Source organism: Podarcis pityusensis (genome assembly GCF_964106645.2).
Source record: "Podarcis pityusensis genome assembly, chromosome: 5".
Classification (NCBI taxonomy): domain Eukaryota; kingdom Metazoa; phylum Chordata; class Lepidosauria; order Squamata; family Lacertidae; genus Podarcis; species Podarcis pityusensis.
In genome coordinates, this window is record NC_138032.1 from 52,562,162 (window position 1) to 52,581,428 (window position 19,267).

At 40.9% G+C, this 19,267-nt stretch overlaps 1 protein-coding gene across 2 annotated transcripts in view; it reads right to left on the minus strand.

Moving 5' to 3' along the window:
- The window catches only part of FAM204A (family with sequence similarity 204 member A), a 26,323-nt gene extending 7,165 nt beyond the window's left edge, over positions 1–19,158 (minus strand). The window contains exons 1-6 of one of the 2 annotated variants that reach the window (XM_081006244.1): positions 19,010–19,158; positions 15,128–15,393; positions 11,667–11,757; positions 8,969–9,005; positions 8,470–8,569; positions 6,476–6,565 (exon numbers count right to left, since the gene is read on the minus strand). In XM_081006244.1, the coding sequence (XP_080862370.1) occupies positions 6,476–6,565; positions 8,470–8,569; positions 8,969–9,005; positions 11,667–11,757; positions 15,128–15,391 (582 nt within the window). In that variant the 5' untranslated portion in view covers positions 15,392–15,393; positions 19,010–19,158. Of the gene's footprint in view, positions 1–6,475; positions 6,566–8,469; positions 8,570–8,968; positions 9,006–11,666; positions 11,758–15,127; positions 15,394–18,610; positions 18,708–19,009 lie in introns of those variants that run through there. The other variant, XM_081006243.1, reaches the window with a different exon arrangement.
- Between the last annotated feature and the right edge of the window lie 109 nt (positions 19,159–19,267).

A 19,267-nucleotide genomic window follows, 5' to 3' on the forward strand; every position in this document is an offset into this window, starting at 1 on the left:
ATTATCATGAATCATCTGAACAAATTTAAAACAAGAACATACAAATTATTGTTTGTGAAATCTCTTACACTAAAGGGCCCAAACTACTAGGTGAACAAATGGAATGATAGCACAGGAAAAGTCAGAAATGGCAGGGCCTTTTGCTCTTTAAGTTACTGCCCTAATTTTAATGCACTATTACAAAACAGAGCAAAGGAACTAAATCACAAGGTAACTGAAAAACTTTTGATATTAAGTATTTTGAGGGTGGATCGGGCAGGAGATCTTTCACACATAGTAAACAAGTAACCACTCAAATTTCAATGATAGAAGAATTAAAGTACCACTACTAATAAAAATATTTTTCTTCAGCAGTTTAAATACTGAAGGAAAACTAAAGCTATAGTGATGACACTGAGTTATCAAGCTTGCCATACAAAATTACACAAGTTGTGAATCATGAGTCACTTATGAGCAGAGCAGCAGAGAAGTTCTCCAACTACAGTGGAACCTTGGTTCTTGAATGGCTTAGTTGACGAACAAATCAGCTCCCGAATGCCGCAAACCTGGAAGTAAGTGTTCTGGTTTGCGAATGTTTTTGGAAGCCAAACGTTTGACACAGCTTCCACTTGAGTGCAGAAAGCTCCTGCAGCCAATCAGAAGCCGCGCCTTGGTTTTTGAATGGTTTCGGGAGTCGAACGGACTCCCGGAACTGATTAAGTTCGAGAACCAAGGCTCCACTGTATTGGGAATTGAGCTGCTATGTATGCTCCATTTGGATCCTTGAAAAACCTTGGCTGCTGGAGGCCTTCCTAGAGATTCATTCCCATCAGTCTTTGCCAATACACACCACCAGGAGCCCCTTTTTCTCGACCTCACTTTGATGAAGGAGATAGCACCAGTGGCAGGTATAATAGTAATAATAATAATAATAATAATAATGCCCCACCCATCTGCCTGGGTTTCCCCAGCCACTTCCCAACAGGTAGACTTCCCAACAGCAGAGGCTTCCGGCTGAATGCCTGGATGATAATCCAGGAGGAATGGAAACTGTAGCTCCATGCTTCCTTGCAGCAATGGACACTGCTGGGCAAAGCAGCTCTACCTTCCCTGCCCAGGCCCAGCATTTGGGAAGAGGGGTTATGGGGAGACATTGGGAATGTGATAGAGCAGAGGAGATTTGAGGCCAATCCAAACTTATTTGTTTAAGGTGGGCCCTGCTGACCTAAGCTGCGGGGAATTCATCAGTAGCAGATATGTAAGTATGCTGCTGTATAAGCTTTTAAAAAATGGTCACAGACTATACTGCTTAAAAGAAAATGTGTTCAAATTATTTAATAGTCAGTCCTGTACAGTACTCAGAAAATATTTAAATACATGAATTGTTAAGCAGCCCAGAGAGTCAGGAGGTTTTCACGGAGATGTAAAAGTGTTCTTTAACAATCTATTTAATTTAAACTAATCAAAGTTACACTGATTAATAACAACTTGTTAAAGCCTTTCTGTAGGTTGCAAAATGGGGTATCTTTTATATGGCCAGTATAATTCAGGAATTCTAAATTTCTTAGCACGTCCAAAGGAATAATTATGTAAATGAATAATTTGTAGTACGATTTTCTGTGACACCCAAGATTAACAAGAAACCTCACATAATTTAGCTATAGCTTAATTATTCTGCATTCTTAACTTGGCTTGGATCCAAAAGTGAACTTGCACAAGCAGAAGACACTTTCATAGATTTAAGGTGGCCCCTAATTCCCACCAATTCCCCTTCCTGCTGCAGTTCCCTACACCTCATCTCATGTCATTCTGGACCCTCAAGAGTAGCTTTTTGGGGTTTGCTTGAGGCTGCAGCACAGATGAAGAGGTTGGGTAAATCATGCTGTGTGAGCACAGTCCAAGCCGTTATAAATAAGAACAGCACATGAAATCAAAGCAAAGTTTTAACCCTACTGGGTTGCATCCAACTACCGTAAGTCATACTCCAGATTAGACCCACTGTATTCAATACACCTAAGTCCATTTATTTTTATTACTCTGAATATGACTTTCTGGCTACAACCCACAACTTTCACAAAATATTAACAATTAAAATTACATTGCCAGCTCAGTTCTCTGAACCATGTGCATCTTGACCCTCAAGGGAGAATTCCTGCATATTACTTTTGAAGAATATTGTTTTATGATTTAAGTAAGGGATTTTAAGAAACTGTTTCACAATATATTGATCATGAAGGAAACCTGATAATTTTATGCAGAGAACTATTTCTGACTCTGTCTCACGTAAACTGGTGGAAAGCATTACTAAAGCTAGAATCTTCAAATATATAGAAGAACAAGCTTTAATGCGGAACAATCAGAATGGATTCTCCAAATTCACCAACCATTTAGAGTTCTTTGAGAGTGTCATCAAACATGAGAACAGGGACAAGCTAGTAGGAATTATATACCAAGATTTTTGAATAGCTGTTGATGAAGTCCCTCATTAACTGCTACCACAATTTCATTCTATTGATGTTGGAGACATACATGGAAACATCAGTGAATCTGACAGTAATCTTGCCCCCTTGCTTTGTGAACATGACTGAAATTTCTACCAGCACAAACAGGTGCAATCAAGTCTCATACAATATAATCCATGTTATAACTAGGCACTGACAACACTGCAGGTGACGGTTATTTCATGTGGCAGTTCTGTCCCAGGCCCCCACAGGTGACAGCAGAGCATGTACAAGGATGCCCCACACTGTTCTGCCACCTCTCATCTGGGTCCAAAAGGACTCAGGCATCAGTGATTGGGCATAAATTTGATGTGCCTAAAATGGTTGCTGCCTGTGTACCAGATATTCTAACCAAGTCCACCATGATCCTATAATCTCAGGGAGAAATAGAAATTAGCAAGACAATTCAAGATGATACTAGAAGTTTACAGTTTACAGTTAAGACTCTTCCAAGTGTCTGCAGGCAGATACCCACAGCCCTATGGATATCAAACTATTTATTGACACACTCTATTGCATCAGCAGAACACTAAACACCTGAAAAACAATAGAGCAGTACCACAACATAACTGCCTGCACCCAACTACAACTGCAACAAGTGCCCCATTGCAGAGAGCCAAATAATTGCCCATATCTCAAAAATATATATTGCTCATTCTACACTGCCTGGCTCTAGATTATGTACATTCTTTACATCCCTTTTTTATTTGAGGCAACCCCATTCTATAAAAATTGGTTCTCTCTGTGAGAGAATGATAGACGACTACGTTTTGGCATTCCCTAGCTTTTAAAAGCATGTTTTCATAGCCTCTTTTCAGCCATCTTTTTTATTTCTGGCTCTCCTCCTCCTCCCCAATACTGATGCTGTTCTATCAGTTTCACAGGCTTATAAATGTTATACATCAAAAATTAGTTTCACTTATTAAGGAAGGAAACAGCTTTAAGGACTCTGGGATCTGTGCCTCAAAGCAAAGGCTTTATCAGCAGGTTCCAGTTACTGCTTCTTGAAAAAGAAAATACCACTGATTAAAAACCTATATACCTGATTTCCAAAGAACACTTATCCACTGAACACGTATTCCATCACACTGTTAAACAGCTGTACCCACAAATACAGGTCAGCCCAGGTTTTCATTTAGTAGTGTGAAAATAAAAATGGGTGATATCTTCTAGTTTTAAGTTACCCTTTGTCATTGGCACCTATAGTATCTGTTTCTATTGTGGACGTAAGACAGTGTGAAATAAATATAGTCAAATGCCCTTAATTTCACATATTAAGGACATATGAGTATACTCCTAAAATTTAGGAACTTTGGTGTATGGTAAGGGAAGAAGAACTAGCTCTCCACACATCAACGCACAAGTTCAGTAAACCCAGGAGTGAAAGGTCAGTTCCTTTTACTGCACAAACTCCAAGACAAGCATTAAATGTGAGCCAGCTGTAACTTCTAGGGTGAAGTATTATTAGTCTGATGATACCCAGCTCTATTTCTTTGTAACATCTGAATTAGTAAATACCATGTGAGAGCTAGACCAGTGCCTGGACTCAGTGGTGGGTTGGATGAAAGCTAACCAACTGACTGACTCCTAGCAGGATGGTGGCACTGTGGGCGAACAGTTCCCAAGCCTGGATAACTGGTCAACCACCTGCTTTGGATGGGGTCATATTCCCCCTGAAGGAGCAGATACATGCTGTGATGATGTTCCTGGATCCACCTGTTACTATTCACCCAGGTGACCTCAGTGGCTAGGAGTTCCTTGTGCCAGCTTTGGGTGGTAAAGCAGTCATGGTTGTTTATGGACTGGGATAGTATGACCAATGTTTTTTTCCATGTGCTGGTAACCTTGAAGTTGACCTGCAAGCTACAGGTAGTACAAATACGTATGTGTCTGCTTGGCTGCTCACTGTCCAGAATATCACCGTGATAGACAGCTGCTGAAATAGTTGCACTGGCTCTCAATTAGCTACCAGGCTAAATTCAAGGTGCTGGTACTAGTGTAAAACATCATATACCGCTTAGGTCCAGGATATATCCAACTGGTCACTGTGTTCTGTAGAAGACATCCCGCAGATACCATCTCATAAGGTCTGCTCTGCACGATGTCAGAATTGAGGGTTTCACATGGCGGCACCTACCTTTTGGAACGCCCTCCTATTACTTATCAGGTGCTGCCTCTATTGTCTTTTTAGAATTACCTCCAGTGCAGGTGCTGTTTGTTTTCCCTAGACATCTGGTTAGTCATTGAGGGAACAGAATAATGATCTGATCCAACATAACTCTTATGTATTCTCATAACTATACTATTATTTTTTAAAAAATGGAAAGAAAGGCAACCTTCCCTGAGGAAAGGAGCTCATAGCATAAGTTTAATATATAGGGTTGTTGTTTTAAGCTAAGCGCTCAAACTTTTTTTATCTCTCTCACACATTGATGTCCAGAAATAGAATCCCAACTTGAAACATGTTGCTACACATTATTATGGGGAAGCAAGAGCATGTGTTACAGCACTGGCCATGTTTCTTCTTCACAAAGGGGGCAATTGGAGAAATTGCTTAGGTTCCACTCATTTTAAAGCAGCTTAATTGAGCTTAACCTTTTTGTGAATGGTTCCCATAAGCCTTAAAACATACAATTATTTGCTAAGGTGTAAGATATTAATTGCAATAAAAAATGCAGCAAACTGGGATCAGTTTATAAAATGAATAGCATTAAACAGCAAAGCTATTCCTGGACCACATCACGCCAGGTCACCGATGGGGCCCTAAATGGTCTCCTCTAAAAATGCTCCTTGCACACAGAAAAAATAGCTTGTCAACAGATGAACTGATCTTTCTTTTTCTAAACCTATGAGCATTTTTTGTCCTATGTAAGGCCATTATAGAAACCCCGCATTTGCACCCTGAATCAGTACAGTCCAAAAAAAACCAAACACTTTGCTTATACCCTGCCCATCTGGACGGGCCTCCCCAGCCACTCTGGGCGGCTTCCAACAGGATTTTAAAAACACAATAAAAGATCAAACATTTAAAACTTCCCTAAACAGGGCTGCCTTCAGATGTCTTCTCAAAGTCAGATAGTTGTTTATTTCCTTGACATCTGGCGGGAGGGTGTTCCACAGGGCGGGTGCCACTACCGAGAAGGCCCTCTGCCCAGTTCCCTGTAAAATTACTTCTCGCTGTGAGGGAACTGCCAGAAGGCCCTCGGAGCTGGATCTCAGTGTCCAGGCTGAACGATGGGGGGTGGAGACGCTCCTTCAGATATATTGGGCTGAGGCCATTTAGGGCTTTAAAGGTCAGCACCAACACTTTGAATTGTGCTCGGAAACGTACTGGGAGCCAATGTAGGTCTTTCAGGACTGGTGCATCAATTGGCCTTTATGTACAGGTCAGTGGTATTGTCCTCCCTACACTTTCCAATGGCAGTTCCCATACCACATGTCATACTTTTTAATCCTTCTCTTTGAGTATTAACAGCAATTTATTCAAAGGCACGTGAAATTTTGAACTAGCAGTGTGGAGGCCTGGGTTCAATCCCCCTACTCAGCCATAGAGTTCACTGGGTGACTCAGGGTCATTCACTATCTCTCAGATATGCACAATTGCTGTGGGTATAAAATGGTTGGTGGAAGGGAGAGAACCATGTATGCTGTCCTGAGCCCCCTGGAGGAGGAGTTTTAAAATGTAAGAGCAGCAACAACAGGCGTGAGGACCTGCTGTCACATAAAAATAACTGTGAAGTCCCACAGAGATGGCTACTTTCTGAGTATGTTTCCATGGTTTATTTTACCTCTGAATGACTTCAGGGTGATGTCTGTCCCAACAACATTCTATATTCATAACATTTCTCAAAGAATCCCCTTCCCCCATATACTATAGCTGAAAAAAGGGCTGCCTAAAAAGAAGTAAAGGATTAGGAAACAGAAACAATCCCATGACCATATTTTAATCCACATGATAAGACTTGTGTGAAGATATTCGAAAAAGCTCAACCTACCTCTCGAGTAGCTAATCTATCACTTAGTTCCTCGGCTTGTGCAATATCTCCTTCAGCCAAAGATCTGTCTATGCTGATTTCAAGGCCAGACTGGAAGAAATATCAAGACAAAAAGGAAAGTTCCCAGTAGAATATCAACTGGACATTGCAAAAAGACGTTCAGGAGAAATGTAGCACAATATGTACAAAACCATATTCACTTGCAGAGCTGTAATTTCTGTGTGTAACAAATCGCATACAGGATGTATTTGGAAAGTAGTTTAAAGTACATAGATATTCACAGAATGGTTGTTTGAGAAGAAATCATTGTATTAGTTCCACCTTATGTGTTGGATAAATACAGCACTTTAAAAAAATTACATGGGCTAGTTTATGCCTGTCACAATAAAATTTTATCTCAATATCTGACTTATCTGTTCCATCCCTGGAGCTTCCCTGAATATGTGTATGTGTCAAATATATGAAGAATGCCAATTACCACTGCGTCTTCACAATTCTTAGATCTTATCTTTATCCAAAAAATGAATTCTGGCATGCTGTCACTTTACCATATTACTGAATTCAAGCCTGCAAATTGTCAACTATAAAGGAAGAGAGGACTACATTTTTAATCTCTAAAAACAAGCAATAAGAATGAGCCTTAATAACACAGGCAAATCCTAACTTGTCTTGAGTTAACATTTACAAATGAAGGCCCACTAATGAATGCAATAATAATAATGTAATAGATTTCTGCCCTGAAACTCTAGGTTCATCTTTCTTGAACACTCTATTTGTAATATATCTGAGGGGAGGGGAAGGAACTAGAATGCTGATTACAAGTTGATGTGTCAAGACTTTACTAGAAGAATGTCATCTTCCAATTAAGAAGATATTCACTGCATCTCAGTTTGCTTACATTTATTTTTACATACATTTGCTAGTCACTCCATCTGTTTTGTTATCTATTGCTAGCAGAAAACAAATAATTTGTTACTGATCATTAATAAACATTCTAGGGCTTTTGTAAGATGCAACACAAATAATGTAAGGCTAGCAGAAAATAAAGTGTTATTTATTACCAGGGCAGCTTGACTCATTACACTCCTATTCCAAACACACCAAATGGAACAAAGTTCTTTGGCCATAGATGGGCTGGATCGAGAGGAAGTTAAGCATGCTTTAGTCCCATTGATTTCAATATTATATCCATTTCTCTGGGAGCAAGCTCCATTTAACTAAATGGGACTTATTTGTGAGGAGGCATTTATAAGACAGCACTCTAAAGGACTATTCTGTAAGAAAAAAATATTGGGTTTTTTTTGTATGAAGATGGAGATCTTTCTACTTTTCTGTAATTTCAATCTGAATCTTGGTTGACTCACAAATACTTAAAGTAACACCAACATCTCCTCTACAGTACGTCTGAAGCGCATCTATGAAACACCGCAGGCTCAGTCTTTAGATATAGTAACCACAGTGTCTCACGTAATCTAGGATTGGGAAACAAAGGTTCCCAGGCCAGAGGGTGCAGTTGTAAGGTAGACAGCAACTCCAGCAGCTGGACAAATACCATAATGAGGAACATTTTTTTAAAAGTGTTTTGTGATACAGTGGTATCTTGGTTTGCAACCGCTTTGGATTACAACTGTTTTAGATTACAACCACGTCAAACCCAGAAGTGTGTGTCCCTTTTTTGGGATTACAACCAATTTTGGGGGGGAGGCCCCACTGGCAAAAGCGCGCTTTGGGTTACAACCTGTTTTGGTTTACAACCGGACCTCCAGAACGGATTAGAGTTGTAAACCAAGGTACCATTGTATTTGCTTGTTGTGAACAATTGCTTGGAAAACACAAGTGGCAAATATAACATTCCAGAGAAAGAGAGAAATGCTCTTCAGAAAGTAACTTTGGAAGAAAGCATATCAGAGGTATGAGTAAGTTATGCCTATTTTTTTATTCAGAAAATAACAAAGTATACATATTAAAGTTAGGAGTTTGGTATAGTAAGTCACCTTTGGAGGGGCTTCCTTGCTTGAAATTGATTTAAACCTATCATTGATTCCAAAATACTTAGTAAGCTCTTCCAACGGGCTTTCTTTTATGGATTGTGGGCTACAAAGGGGTAAAAAACATTTTCAGGAGATTATTATTTCATTTGAAAAGAAACACACATTATTGAAACATGCATTAAAACATCCTTTTAAAGAACGTATTTAGAATAAAACGCTGCTTCTACACATTTGATATTTTGAATTTTTTACACAGTTAGATTTTTTACACAGTAATCAAGATTTATTACTTTTGTACTTTTGATATACAAGGGCATCTTACCTAAGGAAGTCTAGCCTGATATCACTAAATATAAATATGTACATATATTTTCATTAGATAGGCCATAATCCCTCATTTACTGAAGGCACAAAAGTAAGTATAATTCACTGCAACTTAATGTTATGTTTCTTTCATTATACTTGTAAAATAAATTTAAAATCACAGAAAGTTCTTAAATACCTTTCCGTTGTTTCTTCGTTTTTCTTTTTTAATTTACCTGAAGAAAGAAAGTACTTTAAGTTATTTTAGTAAATTTAATACATGAAACAACTGTTATTATCACACATCTCAGAGGCAAGTTTTGTGCACAGGTTCTCCTAGTGGGTAATTAAGTGACACACAATTAACTCACCTGTGTCACCACTATAGCACTATATTACTTTCTTAATAAGGGCAAACAATCCTTTCTGAGTTCTCACCATGGTTAGTGATCTATCTGTGGCAAGGCCACTAAGGTTCTTAAACATCAGCTTCCATCTGTTGGACTGCAGACATAACTTTCTGAAAGGTATCTTCTCCTTTGGCAGCATCATTCATTGCTGCCACAAAGCGAGCAAGTCCTCTCTAGTTTCAAAATCTGATGAGATTTCCATGCACAAAATTGCCACTGGCCAGTGTTGGCTATGTCAGTTGTCTCATCAATTGCTGATAAACAGAAAACAAATTCCAATACAACTATTACCATCTGCCAAATCATTAATTTTCTCACACAGTCTGATGGAATGATCTCATATTTTCACATAAGGAGAGTGTCTCTGGAATCAATATTGCAACATTTCTAAACAGGCAATCTTTCACAAATTCTCCCTCTGCTTACTGCTTCAGGCAACCTCTGGCTCTCCCTCTGCTGTTGGCTTTTGGCTGCTCCCATCACAGCTCATATCTGATTGGCTTCCTGTCATTTCATGCTTTGGCTGCTCCAGTCAGAGATCACATCTCTTTGGGAGCAAAGCTACAGGAAGCACCATGGGCAGAGGTTAATAGGCAGAGGTAAGTGTGGTGGAAGTGCACTCAGTAAGGAAGAGGCAGTGCAGCAACTATTCTATGCACTTCTGGTAACACCCACTAAATTCTTTTTACAGTGAGCAGTGGTTCTAGCACAGTGGCAAGTAGGAAGAAGGTTCACCAAGGTCAGAAAAATTAGCTGATGCCTTCCCCCCCCCTCCAGGGGGCTGGACACTCACCCCTGTCACAGAGCACAATATAATGTCATTTCCCCATTTTCTACAAAGGTGCACATACATCCATAGCAATGTGCTGGAATGTGTCTGATTTTACAGGGAATTGGAGGTCCATACACACCTCCAATATTCATATAACAAATGGTTTGGTCTGAGTAGCTGTACGTGCATGCTGTGGAGGGAGGGGAGGAGAACAGGATTGTCTTATATTCCACTGGAATCCCTCTGTATATAGTGCAACAACTGCATCAGACTGGATTGAGACTGTACTATTCTCATTGTACAGTGGTACCTTGGTTGTTGAACGGCTTGGTTCCCAAACAAATCGGCTCCCAAACGCCGCAAACCCAGAAGTAAGTGTTCTGGTTTGTGAACGTTTTTTGGAAGCCAGACTCCAGACGCGGTTTCCGCAGCTTCCGATTGAGTGTAGGAAGCTCCCAGAATGGATTAAGTTCAACAACCAAGGTACCATTGTATCTTAAATAGATATCCAAAGCATACACAACTGAGAATAAGCTCTAGTCAACTGTGGAACTGACATGCATAGTTACTGTGGTACAAAATAACTATTTGATGTTATTGTTACTGTGGTACAAAATAGCTATTTGATGTTATTGTTACTGTGGTACAAAATAACTATTTGATGTTATTCTTACTGATCTATACAACCCCTTCATACTCAGGTCCAAATGATTTACGTAGAAGTCAGTTCTACTGGCTTCAGTTAAACATGTCTCAGTGTAACAGCCCTAACCCAAAGACACCTCCCTGGTGGTGGTGGTGGTACATGGACTAAGTTTCTTTGTTTCCCCAATCAGCGCATCAATTCTGCCATCATGCTGCTGCTTAGTTCCTCCAACAGAGCACTTTTTAATGCATAGAGGTATGATTTCAAAGGGGCAAGATGTGAGCATAAACCAGTTTTCCCACAGAGAATAATTATGATGGAGACAACTAAGCTTAGTAGGATGGTTTGGGCACAGTGGTTTGGAGAGCTGAATCACATAGTAATCTACAAAAACCTAAGTGCTAGTTCAAATGCCACCCTGAAAAGGCATTAATAATTAAAATGCTGAATTGCCTAAGAATAAAAATACACATGAGAACTACTGGGGTTTAATTAGGAGTAGTGTACAAGACCCAAACTTGAAATTAAATCCCTATTCAATCAACTGGGAGTCTGTGGGCAAGTCACTCTCTCTCGCTTTGGTTCTCCAATAAAACTAGAATGACCTATGTAATGCGGTCACAGAAAGAATAAATGACAAACACTGTACAGCAGCACTACATAAATGGGCCAAGATTCAAAGAGCTATTTCTGACATGCCCAAAGGCCTTTGGCATTTTCTCTGAAGTATAGTCCCTCCTGCCTTACTACAAACTGCTTTTAAAATTGCTCTCAGATTTAATAATCTGCTTGTGGCATGTGCGCTGCTGTTCTGGAAAGATGTCCTTTGGATACCTGGAACTAGTTGTGTTCTCTGGATCCTGACCATAACAAATAATGTTATTTATGTTTTATACCTCTGAATCACAACCAAATTATAGAAAAATCCTCAAGTTCAATATTCCACAACGTATGCGTTGTTACTACCGCCACCTAATCCGTGCTTTAACCATTTTTGGACTCAATTAAGCACAATGTTTTCAGCCATTAAACAACATTTCCCAAGACGTCTGTTAATTAAGCAGAACACCTTTTCTGGAACGCTTTCTCTTTCCCCTCCTGTCACTCTGACTGACTTGGATTTTCATTTCAAAGTTTTTCTTTTGCAGGCTCTGAAATTTCTGTTGAAAGAGAAAAACACATACTGAGAAACACTATGTTATTTTGTTTGCTTTTACAGTGAAGTCACTGAATGTACAAAATCAACTTATTTCAGAAATCTACTGTATAAAACAGTCTTGATAGAAGCAAGCTGCATTCAAAGGTCCAAAATGGCAAGGATCAGAGCCTGCAGACCCTAAAATGGACATGGTATTCCCAAGCAACATGGACTTCATGGTAGCTGCTACATGAGTGCAAGGGAAATGTGTATGAAGTTAATGACATGGCAGTGAAAAGAAAAAACAATACATGCACAGCATCTCTACGCAGTTAACTCAGCTTCAACACATGCAAGAAGCCTCAGGACTACACTGACAGTCTACACAGATCTCTATGTGATTTATTCCACTTCCTGCATTAACTATGCAGGCATATTTTTCGGAGTCAATTTCAACCTTCTGCATAAAGGCTGGAACCCAAAAAGATCCCTTATCATACCTAAAGGTTTGGGCATAGTCAAGGAGAGTTACTTTTTTTTCTTTGAGAAACAGACCGCCTCACCATGCCATATCACAAACTGCTTCTGAACCCCTCCCAGTGTGAAAAGTGTTCATTATATATATATTTTTTAAAATAATATTTATTGAGAATTTTAAGATTACAAAGAAAAAAAGAAAAAAAGGAGAAAACAAGTAACAATTAAACAATACAAATCAATAAAAATGAAAGTCAAAAAGAAAAAGAAAAGCACATAATACATCAAAATCAAAAAGCAAAAATAAACAAAAAATTAAAAACAGATCCAATATTCCCAAATCCTTAACTGTCATTACCTTATTTCATCGACCTCCTTGCACCTCCCTTTTTTGTATTCTAGTTGTTAATTATCTCAGCAAATCCTTTCCATCTTTCATAATATTCTGTAATTAAGTTACCTTAATCTATTTTAACCTTATCTAACCATAAAAAACCCTAAAACTTAAAACTTAAATCTTATTTATACCAATTTCTCATGACCACAACATATTCTTACATAATTCTTTTTAACATTTCTGCTAAAGCCAAATAATTTCGTTCCAACATTTTTCTAATACTCATTAATTTTACAAAACTTTCCTAAATAATTTTTTTAAAACTTTCTTCCAATCTTCATCCAACGTCTCTTCCTCCTGGTCTCGGGTTTTGTCAGTCCTTTCTATCCCATCCATCTAGTTCATCAACCTGGTAACCTTATGTCCGAGGCTCTTAAATCTCTTCCATATCCCTTCCGCAGGTCTTCTTCATATTTATACCTGTACTTTACTTTGTCTTCTGCTCCTTTCACTCGTGGACACTCCAGCTTGACAATATTTTTGTCCCTTCTCGACAGATCAGCCCCTTTTCCATAGTCAACACTGAACTCCAACACTGAAGTTCAGCCAACACTGAACTTTAAAAGCATGTTTCAAGGTCCCTCCAAAGTTAAGGGCCCCCACAACTCCGAACTCCTCCCGGCCCAAGGCCAGACTTGAAAGGTCAAAACATCCCTGCATAGGGGGGGTCTATCCAACCCCCCATCTCCAAGCCAAACAAGACTCTATCTCTCCAAATCTGGCTTTTTCCAGGTTCATTCGTCAAATCCAACAACTCATGTTCCTGCTGGGCCACAGTTCCCTCCATCTCTGCCTCCCGAGGTCCAGCAACAACCTCCTCCCTCATCTGATCTGTCAGAGGACACTCCCGGATTAATTCCTGAGTGGGTTCTATATAGGTACCCACTGCCTGTCCAAAATTTCCGATCGCAACAGTCATCAAATCCGTCTTCTCATGTAACTGTTCCAATAAGGCACTTGTCTTGCAGAAGGCAAGCACCAGAGCCTCCGAGTACATTCTTGTTCAAGGTCAGAGTCTAATCCCACGATCTTAATCTATTGCAGCTGCACAGCTCCCCAGTTCGGATTGAATAACAGTTTCGCAAGCTCCCTCTAGGGGAAAAAGCTTCTATTTGTATCCATCTCTCTCTCTTTTTTTTTAAAGCAGATCTAACAACAAAGTTTCCTTTTTCAGATATTTTGTCAATATTTTGTTCCTTTTAGATGCGAAAGGGAACAATGGAATCAATATGTTTCTCTTCTTTTAACTATCTGTCAAAACGTTTGTCTATAGTCAATGAACTTCCCGAGGACGTCTGTCCTGACACCCCGCTCCCAGGTTCAAGGCGGTGGAAAATTGCTTTTCTTTACTCTCTCTTCTGCAGGTTTAAACAGTCCAGAAAAAGTTCCCCCCTCTTCTCCTGCTTCCAAGGAGGGTTCAGTAATTTTAAATGATGAAAATTGATCCTTTACAGACGACTTTCTAAACTCTAGCTTGCCGTGTCTTTGCTTTGATCTATCTACAAAAGCGGAAAGGCGGACTTCCTGTTTAGACCTTCCCGCTTCAGTGCCAAATTAAAAGAAATTTCTTAATCCAATTTTCCGTTCTACTCACAGGCAGTTATTTAAAATCCAGTTGTCCACAGGAAAAAATCAGCGCTCTCTGGCAACAGCAATGCGGCTTCACTCCGTGAAAGAAGCAGTCGATTCAAAGCACTGCGCCACTCACCCCACGTCGCTCCGGACCCCCCGAAACCGGGGTTCCCCGCGAGTAGGGGGGGCGCAAAAGTGCCAGCCGAATCCCACGTCCACAGGCTTCTCCCGCCTGTGGTTTTTTATGGGTCTCCGCCTCGCCGTGGCGGTTCAGACCCTTTTTTCCACGGAGCGGATTCCTCCCGATCGGAGGAAATCCGCCATTGCCAGAGGCGCCAACCCGGAAGTCCCGAAAAGTGTTTATATGGCATGAGGGGCAGCTGCTTCAAATACCTAATTCCCAAATTCATTTGGACATGCAGAATTGCTTGAGCTGTTTTCTGGACTCGGAGAAGATATAAAACAAATATGAAATACATTGAAAAATAAAGTATGAGTACTCAAGGATGGTCAGGTTATAACTGCTAGAAGATATAGCAAAAGAGAAGGCAGAGTGTGCATTTTAGGAAACTTTGATAAAGATCAACAGACAGTAGCCAAACCTGCTTACTAAATCAAGCCTCAAGTTTCTGTACTTGATCTCCACACGCAAAACCAGAACTTGATAAACCATGGTAACACCAGCACACATCTTGAGAAATAATCACACCTCCCTCCATTCCTATTTAAGTGAGCAACCTTTTGGACAATGATATTAAAACAAAACCCAGAAGTTTCTTCTCCATAGGTGAAGAGGTTTAATATGGAGACTGTGTTCCATTTAACATAATTTTACTTCTTGTTTCAACCTGTTCTTTCAACAATGATTACCTACGTAAACATCAGCTACAAGAGCTACTATACCAAACACAGTATCAGTCATGTGCAGAGTTGTAATCATACCTACTTTCCACATATCTAATGAAACTCCAGAAGGACATGTTTGGAATTCCTGTCCTTCATCTGCCACTGCTGTAAAAGGATTGCCTTCAGTGATACTTTCAGGTTCCCGAATCTCAGAGCTAGAAGACAGAATGCCTTTCAAATCCTTTTGTTCTCTTTTCTCTTTTAAGATGGACTCAGGCCCAGGCCCATCCCATGTTCCTTCATCATCAGAACTCGTGTCAACATCACTTTCATTCACACCAGGAGGTAACAGTCCACTCCACATCTCTAGGGACATAATGAAAGATAACATACACATTATCACTGTGGAAAAATCTTTAACAAAGTTATTTAAAATGTCTTTAGGGCTTTCGCTGTCTCTTCAGCAGCAATGAAAACAGAGTCAGAACTTCTTGTGCATCTTACTTCTTAACTATTCATTCATCAATGTCAAAGTGAATTCAGATTTTCTAAGATCCAAGGAAACAGAATGTGAAAACAAATCCTTTGGACATAAAAAGAGAATTAGAAAAATACAATATTACAAAAATAATCATTTTTTTATTTGAAGTTTTAAGTGGCTTACACAGGCTTATTAGAATTAACGTCCAACATCTTACTGTTTATCAAACAGGCAGTTTATGCAACTACACTGAGCAGTGGTTTTATATGTATATTATGATGATGTGTTTTGGCAGGGTCTGGCAGCCATAATCCATAAATGTATGCTACCGGGGCAGGGGTGTGTGGCAGTGGCACATGTATAAGGGCAAAAGAAAAGACCCATAAGTCAAAATACTTAATAGTAATGACCTGAGACTGCCCACTGGTGCAGCACTGGGGACCCCAGGATTAGATCACATGCTTTAAACTTTCTTCATTTGGGTATGTTTCTCGAGATTGGGTGAAAAAACAGTATTCCAAATGTGGCCACAAACAGATTTGCAAATAAGCCAGGTTTGGCAGGGTATGCTGCAAACTGTATCCTGTCCTGCCCAGGGACACTACTCTCTGTCTGCCACTCAATGCTCCCTTTTGCCAGTTGGGAACAGGATTATAAAACCACCCTGATCTTCTTCCTCCTGCTTTTCTATGGATCTCAGATACCAGGAGAAGGATGAGAGCTGCTTCCTTCTGAGCAGCCACCCACCCCAGCCTTAAAAACAGAGCACGTACAAATGGCCCTCATTTTTTCCATTAGATGTCTGGGGACTGCCCATTCTCAGGTGCCTTTCATAAGTCAGGGCACTGTCTACACAGCAGCCTTCCCTGGGCTTCTTGGTGGCTTCTCCCTTCAGTTCTATCAAAATGCCAACTCTGTGAAGAATGGCAGGTTGCAGGGGCCACTCTACTTGGCATCAGATGAAGGTCATCAACAGTAGATATGATAAACCAGTTATATTCATTCCATTTCCTAATAATCCCCAGCACAGATTTTGCATTTTCCACTTCTGCTGCATGTAATTTTTTCTTGATTTTCTCATTTTATCTTTTTGTAAATGACTTTGAGGGTGCTAACAATCAAGCAGTATATAAATTTTATGAAATAAACAGAATAAACACCATGTTTATGTTTTTATTTCCTATAATGGAAAGGCACTCTGCTGCAGATTCTCAGTCTCTGGTGTCACACACTTATATTCAGGAGTATTCTAATTTGTATCTGTAAAATGCTGGAAGTATACGTGGATATCTGTGCTGTTTGAAGTTCATCTTACTCTCTACTATGTCTTAATATGTTGGATTCTGTGCAATCATATACTGTACACCATTCCTTAGGAGTAAGGCCTACTGAAGCCAGCAAGGCTCACTTCTCAATAAAAACGCACAGGGCCTGGTTTTCTTGCTGAAGGAGCTGTACTTAAACTAACAGACAAATCATGACCATTTTCTAACTCAGAATTCAATGGGACTTACTCCCAGGTAACTGAGGTTAGGACTGTAGCTGAGTTACTGTCCTCTGTACGCTTATTTTCCCTGATCCATGTCAAGCTGTATCTCTCTGAACTTCAGAGTTCCCCAGCTATAGGTCAGGATTTTATGCTTAAGAATGCAGCTGTAAAAACTAGCTGTTCTTTAAAACTTGCAAAATAAAATAAAATAAATACATTTCCTGCCATAGATTCAGCATCTAACCTTGGCCTAATCCGGGGTGGGGGAACCTCTTAACCCGACCTGGCCACAGTGATCCATGTGATGGTCACCTCCAGGCTTGACTACTGTAATTCGCTCTACGCGGGGCTGCCCTTGAAGCTGACCCAGAAAATCCAGCGGGTGCAGAATGCTGCAGCAAGGCTCCTCACGGGGTCTCTGCCATGGGAGCATATTCACCCAGTGCTTTTCAAGCTGCACTGGCTCCCAGTGGAGTACAGGGTCAGATTTAAGGTGCTGCTTTTGACCTTTAAAGCCCTTCACGGCCTAGGACCCTCGTACCTACGGGACCGCCTCTCCCGGTATGCCCCACGGAGAGCCTCAAGGTCCATAAATAGCAACACCCTAGTGGTCATGGGCCCTAAGGAAGTTAGATTAGCTTCAACCAGAGCCAGGGCCTTTTCAACTCTGGCTCCGGCCTGGTGAAACGCTCTGTCTCATAAGACCAGGGCCCTGCAAGATCTGATTTCTTTCCGCAGGGCCTGTAAGACAGAGTTGTTCCGCCTGGCCTTTGACTTGGAGCCAATTTTATTCCCTCCCTCTCTTTCTTTTTTTCTTTTCCTTCTCCTCCTGCGATGAGGCTATATTTTAATATTTTAATGTTTCATTATTTTAATGTTGTATTTTAATTTTGTTTTTAAGTTGTAATCATTCAACTTGTTTTTATTATTGCTTGTAAGCCGCTCTGAGCCCGGCCTTGGCTGGGGAGGGCGGGGTATAAATAAAAATTATTATTATTATTATTAACATTCCAGATGTAACTGGGCTGCAGCTCTCACCATCCTTGAGCCTTGGCCATGCTAGTCCCAACATCCTCCTTCATGTGCCTCCTCAAGAGGTCCGCAGGGTGGCAACATGAGAACGGGCCTTCTCTGCAGTGGTTCCCCATCTGTGGAATGCTCTCCCCAGAGAAGTTCGCCTGGCACCTTCATTAAAAACCTTTAGGCGTCCGGCAAAAACATTCCTTTTTAACCAGGCCTTTGGTTGATCTGATTGACATCCTATGCCCTTTTAAAATGTGGGGAGAAGGGTTGGGGGCAGGGCGGGAGATTGGGTTCTTTTTAGTTTTATTAGGTATTTTGTGGTTTTATATCTTGATTTTATTCTGTGAACTGCCCTGAGATCCCCAAGTATAGGGCGGTATATAAATTCAATAAATAAATACTAAACATCTGGAGGAGCAGATTCCCCATCTCCTATCTAACAGGCACAGGGTTGCATCTTCTATGCAGCACCTCTCTTTGCAGTCCTGTGAAATACGTTATTCTCCTAGGAGCCCGGTTAAGACTGTGGCGATCGATTCACGAGTTTCCACGCCCTTTGTACACGGCTGGAGGTAAAAGCACAAAGCTACCTTCGAGAAGGGCAGGTGCGGTTATGGGGCTCCTCCTGCCTGGCGCGATCTTCGGTGCTGACGATTTGCACTGCCTTGTCATTAAAGTGCAACTGAAAGCGGGCAGAAAAGGGGCTGGCATGGAGAAAAAAGCACCCGTTTTATTGGCAACCTACTACTCGTGAGCAAGGCAAGCTTCACAATCGCCCACCTTACCTGGGAGCAAGCCCTACTGAACTCTATGGGACTTCCTACAAAGCGCGTAAACCTGCGACTGGAGAGAGGAAGAGCTCACAGCCTCCCTCCGCCAACCTGAGGAGGAAAGCTCCCCCGGCCTCCCTTCAAAAACTCTGCCCCAATAACGTCCTACAGGCCGGAGAAGAACCGCCGCCGCAGCCTCCCTCTTCTCGTCTTACTTACCCCCCGCACTTGTTTACATCGCGGCCATCTTGAAACTCCTCGCACAGCCCGCCCTCGAAAGCACTGACTCCGCCCCTCAGCCAATCCGCGCTCCTCGGTTCGGCAGTCCCCATAGCAACCATCCTCCGTAGCGGGGAGGGGTGGGGTTTATCGATCCAAAGGCTGCAGTCCTAATAGCTTTCTTACAAAACTTCCGGTTTTCGTTTCTATAGCCTTTCAGGCGTGAGGTGGAAGTAACAGAGGAGCTGGTGTAAACCA